Source organism: Gymnoscopelus braueri (assembly GCF_963280865.1).
Source record: "Gymnoscopelus braueri genome assembly, chromosome: 11".
Classification (NCBI taxonomy): domain Eukaryota; kingdom Metazoa; phylum Chordata; class Actinopteri; order Myctophiformes; family Myctophidae; genus Gymnoscopelus; species Gymnoscopelus braueri.
In genome coordinates, this window is record NC_137613.1 from 11,016,052 (window position 1) to 11,034,530 (window position 18,479).

The 18,479-nt window shown below is 40.1% G+C and overlaps 1 protein-coding gene across 1 annotated transcript in view; it reads right to left on the reverse strand.

The window, feature by feature from the left end:
- Positions 1 to 18,479, reverse strand: part of gabbr2 (gamma-aminobutyric acid (GABA) B receptor, 2) — a gene marked incomplete at both ends in the record, with an annotated part of 395,075 nt that overhangs the window by 155,005 nt on the left and 221,591 nt on the right. Inside the window, 1 exon segment of the mRNA XM_080442500.1 lies at positions 6,986 to 7,156. Within this exon segment, the coding sequence (XP_080298626.1) occupies positions 6,986 to 7,156 (171 nt within the window).

Genomic DNA, 18,479 nt, shown 5'->3' on the forward strand with positions numbered 1-18,479 from the left:
ACACACACACACACACACACACACACACACACACACACACACACACACACACACACACACACACACACACACACACACACACACACACACACACACACACACACACACACACACACACACACACACACACACAAATGAACACTTGTGGTTGTAAATGTTACCGCAGAGCGACATCACAGTCTGAGCAGAGTGTGTTTGGTTAATAACTTGAGGTTCTTCCAGTAAGGAGAAAAGGATATGCTGCTGTATCTCATCTCAAGGGGGTTTATGCTCTTAATTACATTTTGCAATAAAGTAAAAGAGTGAAATATAATGTCTGTCACCATGTCCCCACCATGGAGGCTCCTTGAGTCATCAGCACAGGTGACATGTTACCTAGAATCCAATCTAGGAACCCATCGGGGGAAAAAAGTGTGTGTGTGTGTGTGTGTGTGCATCCCGAGGACCCGGCGCCAGGGACACCCATTCATCCTCATTTAGCCTGTGTGTGTGTGTGTGTGTGTGTGTGTGTGTGTGTGTGCGCGCGTGTGCGTGCGTGCGTTGTAAAGGACACTGCAGTCCTGTGCTTGTTTGCTCAATAATGGTGTATATCGCTGTGTGTGTGTGTGTGTGTGTGTGTGTGTGTGTGTGTGTGTGTGTGTGTGTGTGTGTGTGTGTGTGTGTGTGTGTGTGTGTGTGTGTGTGTGTGTGTGTAGCAGGAGTATTGCTCATCTTTATTTACTGCAGGGGATTCCTGGGCTGACAGAGCAGAGCCCATGGAAAATGTTTTTGTTACTCAGCAAACACCTCCCCCACCTCCTCTCTCCATCCTCCACCCTCTCTCCCTCTCCCTCTCTCTCTCATTGTGAAGGTAGATGGATTTGCCCTTCCTTCAACCCAAAGGATCACAAAAATCGAAACGATAAAAAAACACTTGTGACAAGATCTCTGTCTGTCTGTCTGTCTCTCTGTTTGTCTGTCAGTCAGTCACTTGGACAGACAGACAGGAGGGACATGGGGTGATACGAGCAAAAGCAAGATGTAGAGGAGACTGAGGAGTAGAAGTAAAAGTACTGACAATTGGAAATACTCCAGTAAAGTAAAAAGACCTCAACATTGTACTTAACACATTGAGTGCCAAAACCGTACCGGTACGGTTTTGCAAACTCCCGTGGAGTGCCAACTTTCCTAAAAAACATAAATACGTGATTTTATCTTTTTGTTTTTTTTCGTTTATTTCCATGCGGGAGGGGCTAGAGCAGCTCTGGGATCACCCTAGGCGATTCTGAGAAGGATAGGCCAGATGCATCATCGTGTCAAAAACATGGCTCCCCATCCGCTTCCGGTCTATTTCCTTCTCTAAAACGCCTATAACTCCGAAACTTTTTTTCTATGGGGAAAACAACTTCATTTTGCATCCGCGATCGCTCCGCCATTGTTACTCGCGTGAGAGATGTTATCGTTCCAGCCGTTAGCCAGCACCGTCGGGTAAAATGGAGGCATGCTTTTTTTTTTCATGGATTGCTCGTCATGGAGTCTACAGCTTTAACACATTAAGACCTGGAACTGTGTCATTTTTAGATTTGAGCTAAAAAGCATTATTTTACACTTTTGGGCTATTCAAAAATAGCAGATATACAAGCTCATAGCGCGGCACCGAGTGCCGCGCTACGAGCTTGTAGATCTGCTATTTTTGAAAAATCGTGAAAATGTGTGCAAAAATCTTTGAATATATATATTTTTAAAGCGAACATTTTTAACTCAAATCTTTGCTTCTGGGGGTCCCTGGAACAAAATATTTTGATGGGGGTCCGTGGCCAAATACATATAATTTTGGGGGTCCTTGACATGAAAAAGATTGAGCACCACTGATATAGAAAAATAAGTTTTTCAGAATACTGTTGAGATTTAGGAGACATGTAAAATCGGCTTCAGGTCTCAATGGGTTAAACAGCACAATGGAGGTTAACGGTGAGATTCCCGGGAACCTAACGTATTCTGTTATTATAAAATTCTGGCACCCAATGTGTGCAATAAGAACAATACTTGAGTAAATGTACTTAGTTACTTTACACCACTGTAGACAATATATAATGCTGTAATATAATATAGTAGCGATCAACAGTTGTGATCCATGGAGGGACCCGGTCTGCAATCACTCCATTTGTCATAGGATGGAGAAAGTGGTTAAGAAACAGCGGCATGGACGCCCCATTAACTTCCACTGGTTGCTGGTGAATCAGGAAGCATTCATCAGGCGCGGGCTGTTTATTTATTATGTATTTACTCTTTTTTCTGTTTTTTACCCCCCCCGGCAATTCAGAACGGTGAGATTTGCACGATGGATTTTCTATCACTCAGTTAACCTTTATCTGGTTTGTGTGAAAGCATTAAAGGGATAGTTCACCTCCTAAATGACTTTTTTTTTCTATCGATTAGTCACCTCATGTAGACTTGAATTCATTGGATGTTTTTTTGTTTTTGTCGCATTCCTAAGACAATAATTTGATGACTGGCAGCGGTTCTGGTAGGAGACACAAAGAGTCTCCTTTGGCTTTGTGTCTCCTACCGGAACCGCTGGTCATCAAATTATTGGTTTAGCAATGCGACAAAAACGTTTAAAAAATCCATGAATTCAAGTGTCCATGGGGTGAAAAAGCATTGTTTTGGGTGAACTATCCCTTTAACTTTCACTGGTTGCTGGTGAATCATGAAGCAGTCGTCAGGGCTATTTATTTATTACGTATTTACTCTTTTTCAGTTTTCCCCCCCGGCAATTCAGAATGGTGAGATCTGCACGATGGATTTTCTATCACTCAGTTCACCTTGCCAGTTAACCTTTTATCTGGTTTGTGTGAAAGCATTAATAATAATTTAAAAGCTGTCTTTCTTCACACCACCAAGGTGAATTGGTTTAGTCTTGATTAACAGTGACAGTGTTGGTGGGGGATGGGTGTTGTTATACATATACAATACATACCGTTTATCGTTGCTGTCGAGTGTAAACCTCATACATCCAAAACTGTTACTTTTCACCTATTCAAACATAGCAAAAATAGCATAGATCTGCTCATTTTGCTACTTTTGTGTGACAATGTAGTATGACGAAGTAGGTTATTTTTAAAGGTATAGGGTAAGTGATTCTCTTTGGTTAAATTAGGTGTTAAATAGCTCTATATTCTGATAGTAATCATTGATATGGAGCCTTTTCTCAGTAACAAGTCTCCATGTCTCTCCAGCTCTTTATTAAACAGAAATGTATTTTTTAGGTCAGGATACCAATTTTATCCAATCAGGATAGAGAACTCAGACAAGATACAGATTAAACAAGTGACATTGGAAGTGATGACACAAAGAAATGAGCAGACAACATTGGAACTGGAACACTATAAAAATGAAGCTGATAAATGGGTACTCCCTCTGGATTGGCTGAAATGTTGTCACCTATACTTGAAAATGTATTTTCTGTTTAATTAAGAGCTGGAGAGACAGGGAGACTCCTGTTACTGAACAAACACTCTATCTATAGCAATGATTACCATCAGAATATATATTGCTTTAAACTTTTAACAAGCAAAAAAAAACATTTTGTTTTAACCAAAACATATCATTTGCTCTACCTTTAATGACTGCTAACAGCGAAAAGGAGCAATGCATCTTGGGGGTATGACAGATCAAACACAAGTGTGTGATCTCAGAAAGCCTCTCTTCATTCGGTCGGTAGAGCAGCTCCAGGCTTTGTCTTGTATTTAATAACAAATTAGACCCTTTGTTCTCTGCTTTCTGCTCGAGGGGGGCATCTTTTTTATGTTCCAAACACAGATGGAAGAAGTAGCCTACTCAATTTTTTTTACTTAAGTAAAAGTATCAATGCCGCAATGTAGAAATACTCTGTTACATGTAAAAGTCCGGTATTACAATCGCACTTGAGTAAAAGTACAAAAGTAGTGGCATCAATATTCAATGTATACTTACAATACCAAAAGTAAAAGTACTCATTATGCAGAATGCCCCATTTCACAAATCCAGACCTCCATATATGGGCATAAAAGGGACACTGAAAAAGGATATTGCATAACTGGGTGGTGTGGGGCCTATATTCTCAACTTGTATTGTTCCCGACTTGAATCGTTCCAGAGTAGGAACATACCGGTCAAGTTCAGAGGTGGAAAAAGTACTCGAATTGTTTATCTAAGCTAAAGTATCTAGGGCACCGAGTGCTGCGCTATGAGCTTGTAGATCTGCTATATTGTGCAAACCTTTGAATATATATGTTTTAAAGAGAACATTTGTAACTCTTTGCTTCTGGGGGGTCCCCGGAACAAACATATTTTTAAATGGGGGTCCGCGGCCTTGACATGAAAAAGTTTGAGAACCACTGCACTACATCATGTCTTTAAGGCAGGTACACACTGCAGGATATTTGGTCCGATTTAGCTGTCGGGGACCTTTTTTGGCGCTCGCCGACAAAACCTCCCGATCGAGGTTTTGGTCGCTGTGTGTGAAAGGCTCTGCGAGAGGATACGGCCACGATAATTAGGCTCGGCGATGGCTTCCCGACCGTTTTCAAATATCTACCAGGTTAGATATTCGTCTCTGTCCCAGACTGGAATTCAGACAATGTCATACAGTGTGAAAGGAGCTGAGACCACTCTGTGAGGAGATGCACGCTACAACCAATGAGAGCACATTCCAGCCACCGTGGCTAGGGGGAGCGTCGCTGGATCTGACCACAACAAACAGGATCCCTATACCGCAATATTACCTGTTACCAGTCCTGTATTAAGTTAACATGATAAAACAAAATGAGAGAGTGAGCGAGACTGGTGGGCTGTTTATTTGAGAGGAATTGCACAGAGAGAGAGAGAGACTGAGAGAGCGAGAGCGAGCTCTCTGTGTGTGTGTGTGTCTGTGTGTGCAGCATGCGTGTGTGTCTGAACAGCGTTGCCAGATGTTGCGAGAGAAATAAGCAACCAGGTCTATGAAAACAAGCCCAACAAAAGGCCACTTGAGCACTTTAAACCTATTTACAAATACAAATACATTGGATATTTGAAAATAGCCGATCTACAAGCTCACAACGCGTCGCAGCTATTTTCAAAGAAAAATCTTGAGAAAATTGTGGAATATTTTCCAAATTCACACAAATCTTGTATGGGGGTCTATGATGGCACAACATATTTTCAGAAGGTGGGGGGGGGGTCTGCGGACAAATACTACATATTATGTGTTGACAACATTAGGAAACAAGGCCAAATAAGCAACTACACAAATAAGCCCAAAAAACGCAACCCGCAACAACCAATATTTACAAGCAACTCTACAGAAAAACAAGCCCAAAGTCGCTTATAATAAGCGGACATGGCAACACTGTCTCTGAGTTTCATTGCCCACTTTTAAGCTGGTTGACTTGTTTCAGAGAGAGAGAGAGAGAGAGAGAGAGAGAGAGATACATACAGAGAAATAGAGAATTAATTATTTCATTTCAACAATCAATAGCGTCCTGTCTCGGTCTCACGCATATCACGGGAGCACGTTTTCATGAGACGTCGGTTAAAATGAATTGGAATAAAAACTAATGTATGTATCGGGTCTGGATAGCATCCTAGTGAACTATCCTACAGTGTGTGATCCCTAGTAGTCGGTGATCAATCGTATAGTGTGAAAACCACAAGGATATGTGAGAGACGATTTCAAGAAATAGACTCCTGTAGTGTGAAATGCTTAACGATCAGACGACCCCCGACCACTTTAAAAGTCCTACAGTGTGTACCTGCCCTTAGTGTTCATTAATGTGCATTGTCCCGACCAAATAAACAAATAAAGAGAAAGAAAGAAAGAAAGAAAGAAAGAAAGAAAGAAAGAAAGAAAGAAAGGTTCTGTTTTCCCCATTTCCTGAAAAAGTAACAGTTCTTGGACAAGCTTTCCACCCGACAGCGACAATATTTTTTGCTATAACACTAAACTGGATGTTTCAAACATAATTGTTTGCTTGGCATCAAATCCTCGTTGCTCGTAGGAAGTGAAACCATTTGAATACCAAATAGTTGTTGGTTTAACAACGCAGCTGCACAGCTTCCAGCTAAACTGGCAGTGAAATGAGGGATGTGCTGCCCACATCCCGTGCACTGTACTATGAGGAGGACTCGCTAATGAAACGCAGTGGTGGAAGAAGTAGGCCTACGCTACTACTGCATACTTAAGTAAAAGTAGCAATACCACAATCTAACAGTGGTGGAAAAAAGTATCAATAGCCTACTGCAATGTAGAACACTCAAATACAAACTTAGGGAGCCGTAATATGAGGCCCCTGGCTGCGGCTCAGTGTCACATCCCCCCCCCCCTAAAGAAAATTGATTTGATGACGGAAGAAATTAAAGAGCCATGTTTAATAATAACTTAGAAAGTCACTATCTCTTCATGAGTGTGACAAAAAATGCATTTCTCCTCTTCAGCCCTACATATGGATTGGACGGAATGCATTGATACACAAAGACTGAATGCACTACCACATCGTCAGGTGAATGGCCCATTCACCTGTGACGAGTCAGACATTGAAAGAGCAAAAATAACAAAAGGACAGCTAATGAGGCCCCCTGGTCCCCTCCGCTCCCCAGTCCACTCTACAACTATACACGCCAGCAGTGCACTTATTTCCAAGAATGTGACGTGACGTTCTCGCCAGGGGCCTCAAATGGAATGAAAAACTGTTTATCTATATTAAATAATTTATAATTTGGGTAAATCTAATGAGGCCCCCTGACTTTTGAGGCCCCAGGCGGTCGCCTAACCTAGAGCAAAAACCACCCCTGGGCTCCTCACTGGCAGGTGAGCCAGTAGGATACGACAGCAGTGACAACACACAGAAATGTGTGTGGGGAGGAATCAATCTTAGCATAACGGGGGGGGGAAAAAACAGGGGAAAGAATCCCAATAACATTTCAAAATGCAGCCCAGTTTGGCCCTTTGTGTGTAAACAGACCGGACAGGGAAGCCCATCACTGACCTCAGAGAACCTCTGGACGTCCTGTGTGAGGGTTCCCACCCGACTCCAGTTGTAGTATTTGACTAACTTCACCACGGCCGGGTTCACCGCGTTGTCCGACGGAACCGTGCGGAAGAAGTTGGGGTATTTCTTCTTGTCGCCCAGGACCGGGGTGGTCGCCGCAAAGGACAGCTGTTAAAATCACAAGAAAAGACATGAGAAAAGAGTGAGTCTTGGACACTGCACATGAAATATCACGATCACAAAAACGTAACCCTTTAGAGGTTGGTGGATCGATTGTGTGTGTTTATAAACACGGTCAGATGATGGATTATAATGGATATAACATTTTCTGTGACCGGTTGAAAAGGTTATAAAACACGAAAATCACTGGCACTGGGTGAGTATATTATGAAAATACTCTGGCAGTCAAAGGGTTAATAATATACTGTTGTGCTCTATGACAAGGGCTGCCTGCAACTGCAGTATCAATTCTTAGTAATTACCTTTTTGATTGATATAATAATCAAGAAGTGTGTTTGTGTGTGTATATATATATATATATATATATATATATATATATATATATATATATATATATATATATATGTATATATATATATATATATATATATATATATATACATATATATATATATATATATATATATATATATATATATATATATATATATATATATATATATATATATATATCTCTCCGATGTTCCCTAACCCTAAGGGAGGTGGGGAACATAGAACCTGGGGAACATAGGGATGACCCCATTTGAGACAATGGTATAATGGTGCATTTATAATTGCACCACATTAATGTTACCTAAATGTGCCGTTTAGCCATGCTCCTGTATCTCTGTAGCAGTTAGCTAGCAGAGATACAAAGTCACTGTCTGCTCCAGTTTGGATCTTATCTGTGTTTATAGCATTAATGAGCGATACGAATCGGTGCAAGCCAGGTTAATTACACACTTAAGAGGAGATTAAGCAGAGTTAATCTCTTGTTTTAGAGATGGGTAACCTATCTAAAACAAGGCCAAAATGCTTGTTTATTAGCATCTCGGCAAACTGCTGATAAAGTATCCAATCAACCAAAACAACAGTATAAGTGGGCAACAGTTAATCAAACTAATCTATTATTAAAACATATTCTTAATTCTATAATTTAACAATATAAGCGATTAGTAATTGATCCCTATTTATCATTAATAATAATAATAATAACATTATAGGTCAGGGACGCAGAGGGCATGTGTGTGTTTTTCCGGGTTTGTTACTTTTTTTTTTTTTTTTTTACTTTAATTCAGTTAATTCTATACAAAAAAATATTCCATGAAGTGTAGATGTCGGAGGTTTTTTCTTTTTTCTTCATCCCAAAAGTGGGGGGTATCCCCCCCCCATGGAACTGAGTATGTTCACCCCCCCCCCCCCCCCCCCCCCGCGTCCCTGTAATAGGTGATTTTTTTTTAGACCAATAACATTTACAAAGGTGATGGGTCACACTCAGAATGACGAGAGTGAGTTAGCATTTTGTTTCTTCTCAATGTCTTTACAACGAAGGCAATATCCAGCCTTCATCAACATGCAGAATTAGGGGTATAATAATATGCTTCCTTCTGAGGAGGAGGTGACAGCACAGGTGATAAACATCAGCACTGATCACTTCACGTGAAGATGACACTCCACACCTGGTACCAGGTACTTCTATATATAAACATACACAATAGACACATCACATCACTCACTTAGTCCATGATCCAGACAAGATTTCATTATCGAAAGAGTGGGCAAAACCATACCTATATTAAATTGTTCATAGGGTCAATACGAGTAAATAAATATATGATCACTTTTCCACAGGAGTAGCTTTTAAAATTTAAAAATTGTTATCATAATGAAACTTCCCCAGCTGATTACTTACATGAAGACTTTTCTGAAATTGTATATTTAAATATGCAAATTAGGCATTTAGTCCATGAGCCAGAGCCCCAAAATTGAGCCAGATATTGAATATTACCTCGTTAAAAACCTTTGACTCCAACATCTTAACAAAATGAAATAAGAATGTTGACTCTGGCTTTGTCCAATGTTCCAATGTTGATTCTGCAAATGTTGGCTTATTTTCCTAATGCCAAATTTGCATATTTAAATACACAATTTCAGAAAACTTGTAATACGATAAATCATTGTCTTCATGTAAGTAATCAACTCAGGAAGTTTCATTATGATAACTCTTTTTAAAATGTTGTCATTTGTTCACCTGTCATGTATGGGGAAAATAACAAAATGTGTGATAACCATGAAAAAGCTACTCCTGTGGTAAGGTTATCATAAATGTATTTACTCGTATTGACCCTATGAACAATTTAATATAGGTATGGTTTTGCCCACTCTTTCGATAATCATAGCTCAATTTTGGGGCTCTGGCTCATGGACTAACTATGTTGTACACCATGGGTACTTGTGAGTGACGCTGAATCTAACACACTCACAACAGTGTTTCAGAGCCCAGAGCTTTAGACTGAGTCCATGCCATTACAGGGATTAAGCCATGGCAATGACACACTGACAAGCATGCGCGCACATGCACACGCACACGCACGCACGCACGCACACACAGGATCTCTGAGGGTACACACTAGGGGTGTGAACGAATAAAACCCCCTCAGCCCTAGACATGTCAGAGAGAAGCTGTCAGCTTCACACAGCAGTGAGTGGCACAGTGAGATGAAGTGCACTGTTACCATGTTACCATGCAGTGCCACAGGTAGTGCACTGTTACACAGCGGTGGTAAAAGTACTAAAATGTTTTACTTAGGTAAAAGTATCAATACTTTAATGTAGAAATACTCTGTTACAAGTATAAAAAAAAAGTCCGGAATTCAAAATGTACTTAAAAGTACCAACAGTAGAAAGTACTCATTATGCAGAACGTCCCATTCACAAGTTTTCAAATGTATAAACGTCTTTTTGAAAATAGCAGATCTACAAGCTCACAATGCTATTTTCAAATGGCCGAAATGTATATAGGGCTGAAGTGGTTTTGTAATAATGATCAAAATCTATAATGTAACTAGTAACTAAAGTTTTCAAATAATTCTAGGGGAGTAAAAGTACAATATTTGCCTCTGAGATGTGGTGTAAGGGACCAGAGTTGGTCGGCAAGAGAGTCACCAGGAGACTTATAGTTTTCTTAAAATGACTTATTTTTACGGGGCCAGAGCTCAGCTCTGGACCTGTTTTAATGTTCCCCTCTTTTTTCTTCTGCCACTTTTGGCAGTTCTGGCTGAACCGTGCATACGCTTTTTACGAAACTTGGCCATATGGTAGATGGTCATGAAAAACTATCAAGAAATAATTCTCACAATCTTTCGTCAAAAGGTGGCGCTATAGCAAAATGCCAACTTTGAACAGGTACAACTCATGCCCTGTTTGACCTACAGCCATGAAACTTCAATATACATATGCGTCTACTCATGATCAACAACTTTCACACTCTGACTTTTGACCTCTGACCTTTAGATCTCCCACCATTTTGAATTATATGAAAAACAGTTAAAACCTATCTCCTCCTGGGATTTTTGAGTAATCTGCACGAAACGATTTACACATGAACTTTGGACCTATGCCGACAAACATGTGCAAAAGATTTTCCATAAGTGAAAAAATGAAGCTTTAATGAGCCAATGAATATTGCAGTTTTATGACAATTATTCATCTGCCCCTAACACATACATGCAGACTCACATTTCTTTGAAACTTTGCGGTAATGTTGAGGGTCATTCCAAATATCACTGAAACCAATCTTACTCCAATTGGTCAAAGGGGGGCGCTATAGCGATTTTTTGAAAATGCAAACTTTAAACAGGCAAAAGTCATGCCTCGTTTGGCCGACAGCCATTAAACCTGCTTACACATGTGCCTTGACTCATGAGGAACACATGTATCACGTTGACCAGTAAGCTCCGCCCTTAGATTGTCCGCGATTTTGAGCAGTTTGAAAAACACTTAAACCCAGGATTTTTCAGCTATTTGCGTGAAACTGTATCATCTGAGTGATCTCCTTTTTCACAGGTTCTTGTATGTTGGTCCAATGGCATCTCCCTTAAACGTGTGCCTCACAACCTGAAGGTTGCCAGTTCAAGCCTCACTTGATGCAAACTCATTTAAGTTGAATTGCAAGAAACATGACTGTATCAATGAATACATGTGCAATCGGTAAAGATAACATGAAATGCTTATTTGAGAGTATGTTTTTTCAATGTATGACGTACTTCATTGTGAAAATAGCCGATCTACAATCTCACAACTTTTCAGATAGCAACGTTTTGTGAGCTTGTAGATCGGCTGCTTTCACTGGTTTCGGTTTCGAGGAGACATACAATTTCTCTATTGGTAAATGGTTTGTGAACGAGTGATCTTAGTGTTAGTGAAACAGGGGCTTGGTTCATGACAGAAGGCAAAAGTTTATGATCTTCAACAGACAACTTCAGCCGTGTTGAAGCTATAGCACTACAGGTAGTGTCTCAGCCTGTGAGTCCGAAGGTTGAGAGTTTGATTCCTGTCAATGGCAATAGGTTGAGCTGTCTGTTTCTCTCACTCTGTCTGTCTATCTGGCTCTGGTAGGTGGATCATTCCACTTTACAATTGCATCGCACAAAACATGACTGCATCAAATAATGCATGTGCAATTTTTTAAGATAACATGAAATGCTTATTTGAGAGTATGTTTTTTCAATGTATGACATACTTCATTGTGAAAATAGCCGATCTACAATCTCACAACTTTTCAGATAGCAACGTGTTTCTGAGCTTGTAGATCAGCTACTTTCACCAGTTTCAGCCAGGGGCTTGGTTCATGACAGAAGGCAAAAATGTATGATCTTCAACAGACAACTTGAGCCTGGACGAAGCTGTAGCACTACAGGTCGTGTCTCAGCCTGTGAGTCCGAAGGTCGAGCGTTCGATTCCTGTCAATAGCAATAGGTTGAGGTGTCCATGTGTGAGGTTCTTAACCTTTTCTCTCAAGTTGAGTGTTCTATGCTTATTCTGCAAATTACTTATAGTTTCTTCTTTATTTTTTCTCTCTGCAAAACCTGGCCCCGTGTTATTGCAGCTATATTTGTCTTTTATTTTTCCCATAAAAATAAGACTAGCCGTTAATTCTAGGCCCAAAACAAGAGGACAAACAGTACTGAACCTGCATCAAAACTAATCTAACCAAAGTGAGACACGAGGGGAACATATATAGTGGGTGATCAAACCACTCTTAACGCAAAGGGGAAGACAAAGAATAACATTTAAACAGACTAAAATAAAATAGCTACAACATAATCCACTACAGCACTAAATCATATTATAAAGAAATTACATACAATTGAAATGACAAAATACATGTCCTCACAATTGTAGTAATAAATTCAAACTCATAATAAACCCCTGCCCCTCCCCTGTGCACAGGGAACATGGTTCAGCCCAATTAATAATCAGCTCCTCATAAGCACCTGTGAAGCAGGTGGCCTTGACAAAATATAACTTAATGGATGTACACTCCAGTCCAATAAACAGTGCGTACAAATTTAACCGGTTGTGTGTAGTCCTTTATGCATGTAGTATGCAGTACTGAAAATAAATATAAACTAAATTAATAAACCAAAAAAAGACAAGTGTCCACCGTGTTTTACCAACTTTGTGTGTCTGCTGGTGTGGCCATCACATGTGGCCATCACAAGTGGAGTAGAAGTAAAAGTACTGAAAACTGGAAATACTCCAGTAAAGTAAAAAAAATGCCTCAGTTACTTATTTACTTGAGTAAATGTACTTTAGTTACTTACACCACCACCACTGCTGTAACAGTCCCAACGTAAAGCGCTAACAAATCCAGAACCTGTGAAATATGTTAACACAACATGGTTCATTTATAGAGCCATTATAAGATCCACATTCTCTTGGGTCTTGACTCTTGACTACTTTCACATTCCATTTCCTGGTTGCTAAACACAACAACCAACCACATGCTGGCAAAGGCACAGTGGTGGAATAAGTACTCAGATAATTTACTTAAGTAAAATTAGCAATACCACAATATAAAAATACTCCTGTTACAAGTAAAAGGCCTGTGTTCAAAATGTTTCTTAAAAGTAAAAGTACAAAAGTATTGGCATCAAAATATACTTAAAGTACCAAAAGTAAAAGTACCAATGTTTGAAAATAGCAGATCCACAAGCTTACAATGTGTTGCGATGCGACGCGTTGTGAGCTTGTAAATAGGTATAAAATAGGGCTAAAGTGGTTAATATATGTTTTATAATATAATAATTTATATCTGCAAAGCAACTAGTAAATAAAGTTTTCAAATAATTGTAGTGGAGTAAAAGTTTAAAATTTGCCTCTGAGATGTAGTGGAGTAGAAGTAAAAGTACTGTAAATTGGAAATAGTCCAGTAAAGTAGAAATACCTCAAACTTGTACTTAAGTACAGTACTTAAGTAAATGTACTCAGTAACTTTACACCACTTCAACCGACCACATGCTGGCAAAGGCAGCTAGGGAAGAAGAGACAAATTGGGCTGAACTCTACAACCCATTCTTTCAACACAGACAGGATCACCAACTAGCGCCAAAGTTGCCATGCAGTGTTTTTCTTTCTGACCTTTTTTCTACAGACAAAAGGCCGGCTTTGATTCTCTGGACATGGTTTCCTTTTGAAGTACATCCTCTACATGAGGAGTCCAGTCTGTTTCTATATTCATCTGTTTGACAGAGACACTTGCAGCTTACAAATGGGAAGGCAAAAATACACAGGCATCCTCGCACATTTTAACCAATTCAGGGTGTCTATAGAGCAGTGGTTCTCGAACCTTTATTTTAATTTCAAGGACCCCCATAACTAATGGACACTTACGGGGTCCAAGTCTGTAACTATGGGTCCATTTGGAACCCCCTGTCAAGGATCTCCCTTTTGGGAGCATTAAGAACACTGACTGAGGTTCCTGGTTTGCATGCATGATTGAGCAGTTGTTGATTGATTTCGTCGACTAAAACTATGACGAACGTTTTCCGTTGACTACCTTTTTTCACTGACGAAAACAAAATAGAAACAAAATAAAAACTAAAAGCTATGATATCTGAAACTAAGACTAAATGTATTGACAATTTTGTCGACAAATAAAAACTAGACTAAAATGTTAGTGAGGGACGAGTGGAGAAGAGATCCAGTAGAACTCAAAGACAAGTCATTTTACGTTTGGTTGCGCTCGGGTGCTGCGCTCTGAAAACAGCAGATCTACAAGCTCGCGACGCGCTGTGAGCTTGTAGATCTGCTATTTTCAGCATGCAACCAAGAGTAAAATCAGCCATTACGACGCCATCAAGGCACCGCCAAAATACATTTTAGTCGACTAAATCAACTGTAGATTTAGGCGACTATAATCTTATGATATTTAGTCGAAAACTAGACTAGCAGTAAAACATTTCAGATGACTAAAATATGACTAAAACTAAATGGAATTTAATTCAAAAGACAAAAACGGAATAAAAAATTGCTGTCAAAATCAACACTATAGATAGTTATGAGAGATATCAATGCATGCATGTGCGTGCGTGCGTGCGTGCGTGTCTGTGTCTTTGTGTGTGTGTGTGTGTGTGTGTGTGCGTTCGCTAACGCATGTACAGCGCGCGCGCGTGTGTGTGGTGATGAGAACAGCGCGTCTTAACTCATTCACTGCCAGGCTTATTTCAAGCTTGTTGATCCATATGCCAAAGGCATTATGGATCAAACGGAGAAAAAAAAATCTCCGTTTACATTTTAACATTGAAGTGGATGGAGCATTAACTTTTTGAAAATCGTTTTCTCCTAGTTCCTTTGAGATAAAAAAACTAAAATAAAAACTAAAAAAAAAATATTTTGAAAAAAAAATAAAAAATTAGGTGACGTCAAAAGACGTCATTGGCACTAATGGCACACTGAAAACGGCCGTCAAAAGACGTCATTGGCACTATTAAGGCGAGACAAGACATCTCATTTGTGTTTAAAAGTTTCTTTCTAAAGTGTTTCTTTTCAGGTGGGCACGCCACACACTCTCAGCTGGAGCTCACAGCCTGCAGTCTGAGTTTAGTAACCACCGCTTCACACGTTTTTGCACCCACCTCCTCCTCCTCTCTCACACACCCCTAAACTAAGAATTTCAAACGAAACACCCATTATTCAGCGCTCAGACACTGCTGCAACCCTAAGTAGATTTAAATCGATGCGTGTTCTCAAAACAGGAGAGAGCTACAGGCAAACAAATCGTCGCTTGTCAATATATTTGCTCATAGTTTTATTCATCATAGCTTAGTTTTTGTTTAGTTTTCATTTGTAAAAAAAAGGTAGTCGACGAACATTTTTCGTCATAGTTTTAGGCGACGAAATTAACACTGCTCCGCAGCGACTTGCAAAGGACCAGGTTGAAGTACGGCGCCAGGATCCTTTCTCAACCAACACGGTTGATGAGAACAATGTCGGCAAGTGTAATGGTATGCTAGCCTTGAGATGCATCCTACACGCATGCACGCACGCACGCACGCACGCACGCACGCACGCACGCACGCACGCACACACACACACACACACACACACACACACACACACACACACACACACACACACACACACACACACACACACACACACACACACACACACACACACACACACGTGTGTGCTCTTAGTGCGGCACTATGAGCTTGTAGATCTGCTACAGTATTTTTGAAAAATCTTGAAAATGTGTGCAAATCTTTGAATGTGTATATTTTTTAAATCGAAAAAGTGTAACTCAAATCTTTGCTTCCGGGAGTCCGTGGCACAAAACATTTTCAAATGGGGGTCCGCTGCCCAAATAAATATAAATTTGGGGGTCCTTGGCATGCAGAAGTCAGAGTTACCATTGGCCCTCCTCCCGCCCCCGCCCTCCTCCCCGACACCTTTCATTTCCATACTAATCATGTCTCTCTCTCAGTCTCGCTCTCTCTCCCTTGTACTCGCTCACACATTATCCTACAATACAAGGCACTCAGTTTTTCCTCCAGAGGCAGAATGAGCTGTAATTAATTTCTGCATTCAGATCATGACTTGCAGGTGTGCGTGCGCCCACTGTGACAGGCAGGCGGCGGCGCGGCACCCAGAATAGAACCGGCGGCACAGATCCAACCCCACACCCCCCGCCCCCCTCCTCCCTGCATTGTCTCACTGACACATTTTTATACCGTTAGGTATGAGCAGCTATACTTTCACAGCCTTTGTTTTCAAGCAGTGGTGGAATAAGTACTCAAATGTTTTACCTAAGTAAAAGTATCAATACTGCAATGTAGAAGTACTCCTTTACTTAAAAGTTAAGTAGTTAAAGAGCTGGTGCCATGTTTTTGCACTTTTTCTGTTTTTCATGTGTCTATGAGGTTGATAGAACTTCATTAAGCCCCCCGGTGGTGTTTTTATGGTGTTTTATGTCTTCTCTGACTATTTGGAGTTTCTTCCTGGAGGCTGAAACCTTGAGGGTCAAACGTGCCAATAGAGAAACAGCGCTTTAGTGACATCACAAAGCCATACCCTCCCCCTCATTATCATAACACAACAGGTGTGGGCATGAGGAGGAGGAGGGACTAGGACAGGTGGGTGGTGCTAAGGTGGTGGAGGAGGTGCTAAGGTGAGAACCAGGTATACTTAATGAACTGGAGGCGTGTCCACATAAAAACAACATTTTAACACTTACTGTACACTTTTTTTTTTGTTGAAAAAAATCCTTACATAATAATAATACCTTATGATCAGGTTTTAGGGTTGAAAAATATCATGGCACCCCATCTTTAAGTAAAAGTCCGGAATTCAAAATTTGCTTGGGTTAAAGTACAAAAGTGTTGGTATCAAAATGTACTTAAAGTGCCAAAAGTAAAAGTACTAAAATGTTTGAGAATAGCAGATCTACAAGCTCACAACGTGTCGCGATGCAACACGTTGTGAGCTTGTAGATCGGCTATTTTCAAATACCCTAGGTATAAAATAGGGCTAAAGTGTTTAATGTATGATTTATTATGTAATAATGTATATCTATAAAGTAACTAGTAACTAAAGTGTTCAAATAATTGTAGTGGAGTAAAAGTGCAATATTTGCCTCTGAGATGTAGTGGAGTATAAGTAAAAGTACAGAACATTGGAAATACTCTAGTGAAGTAAAAATACCTCAAAATTGTAGTGCAGTACTTGAGTATATGTAATTAGTTTTTCCATTTTTCAGTTTAACTAATTTACTTGAGTACTACTTTAACCCATTCAGACCTGAGGCCTGATTCTACAAAATTCAACAAAAAATGTAAATCCTAACAGTTTTCTGAATAAACGACATACGTTTATTCAGAAAACTGTTAGGATTTAGAAGACATTTCTTAGTGAATAAATAATGCGACAAGCTGCAGGCAGGGCACATGTTGACACATTCATTCATAGGGCTTTGTAACCACGGATATGACCGTGTCGCACTCACACAACACGCAACACACCGTCACGCAACACGCAACACGTCGTCTATGTCGTGTGGAAACCTCATATGTCCGAAACTGTTTCAAAGTTCAAAAGCATCAAAAGTAGCAGATATACAAGCTTCGAGCTTGTGGATCTGCTACTTTTGATGCTTTTGTGTGACGCTGTAGCAAGGGCGCCGATTTATGTTTGTTTGTTACTTTTTTTTATTATTTTTTTTACTTTAATGCGGTTAATTCGGTTAATTTGGTACAAAAAATGTACTCCATGAAGTGTAGATGTCGGAGGTTTTTTCTTTTTCTGTGAAGAGTTTGTGGTGGGTGCTTGTCATTTCTCCAGGGGGCTTTAGCTCCGAGGCACCCACAGTATCGGTGCCCTTGCGCTGTAGTATGATCAAGTAGGGTGTTAATTTATGAAAAAAAAACACAAAAAGTTAGAATATGGAGATAAGAGGTTTCTGCCCCGACAGCAACGATATTAGAAAATCAAGCCTTTAGCCATGCAGTGATGCGACACGTTCACCATCACAAATAGATATATCAGTCAGATATTAGCTGCCATCACTCTGGCATCGTGAGTGAGTTGGTATTTACCTCCGATACCATTCATCTTCTCTCCATGCAGCGTTGCCATGTCTGCTTATTACAAGCGACGTCGGGCTTGTTTTTTTCTGTAAAGTTGCTTGTAAATATTGGTAGTTGCGGGTTGCGGTTTCTTTGGGCTTGTTTCTAAAGTGTAGTTGCTTATTTGGGCTTTCTTACTAATGTTGTTAAAAACAGTGTGTTCTCAAACATTTTCATGTCAAGAACCCCCAAATTAATGTCCCAATTTGTCCCATAGACTGTAAAAAAAGAAATGGACAAATTGATGCCCATAGATTGTACTACAGACCGTAAATGAAGCCTATTTATCAATGATTTCAAAGCCGCCATCTTTCTATATCCTGTCCGAATATGCAAATACGAAACCGGAAAGACCAGAGCGGGTG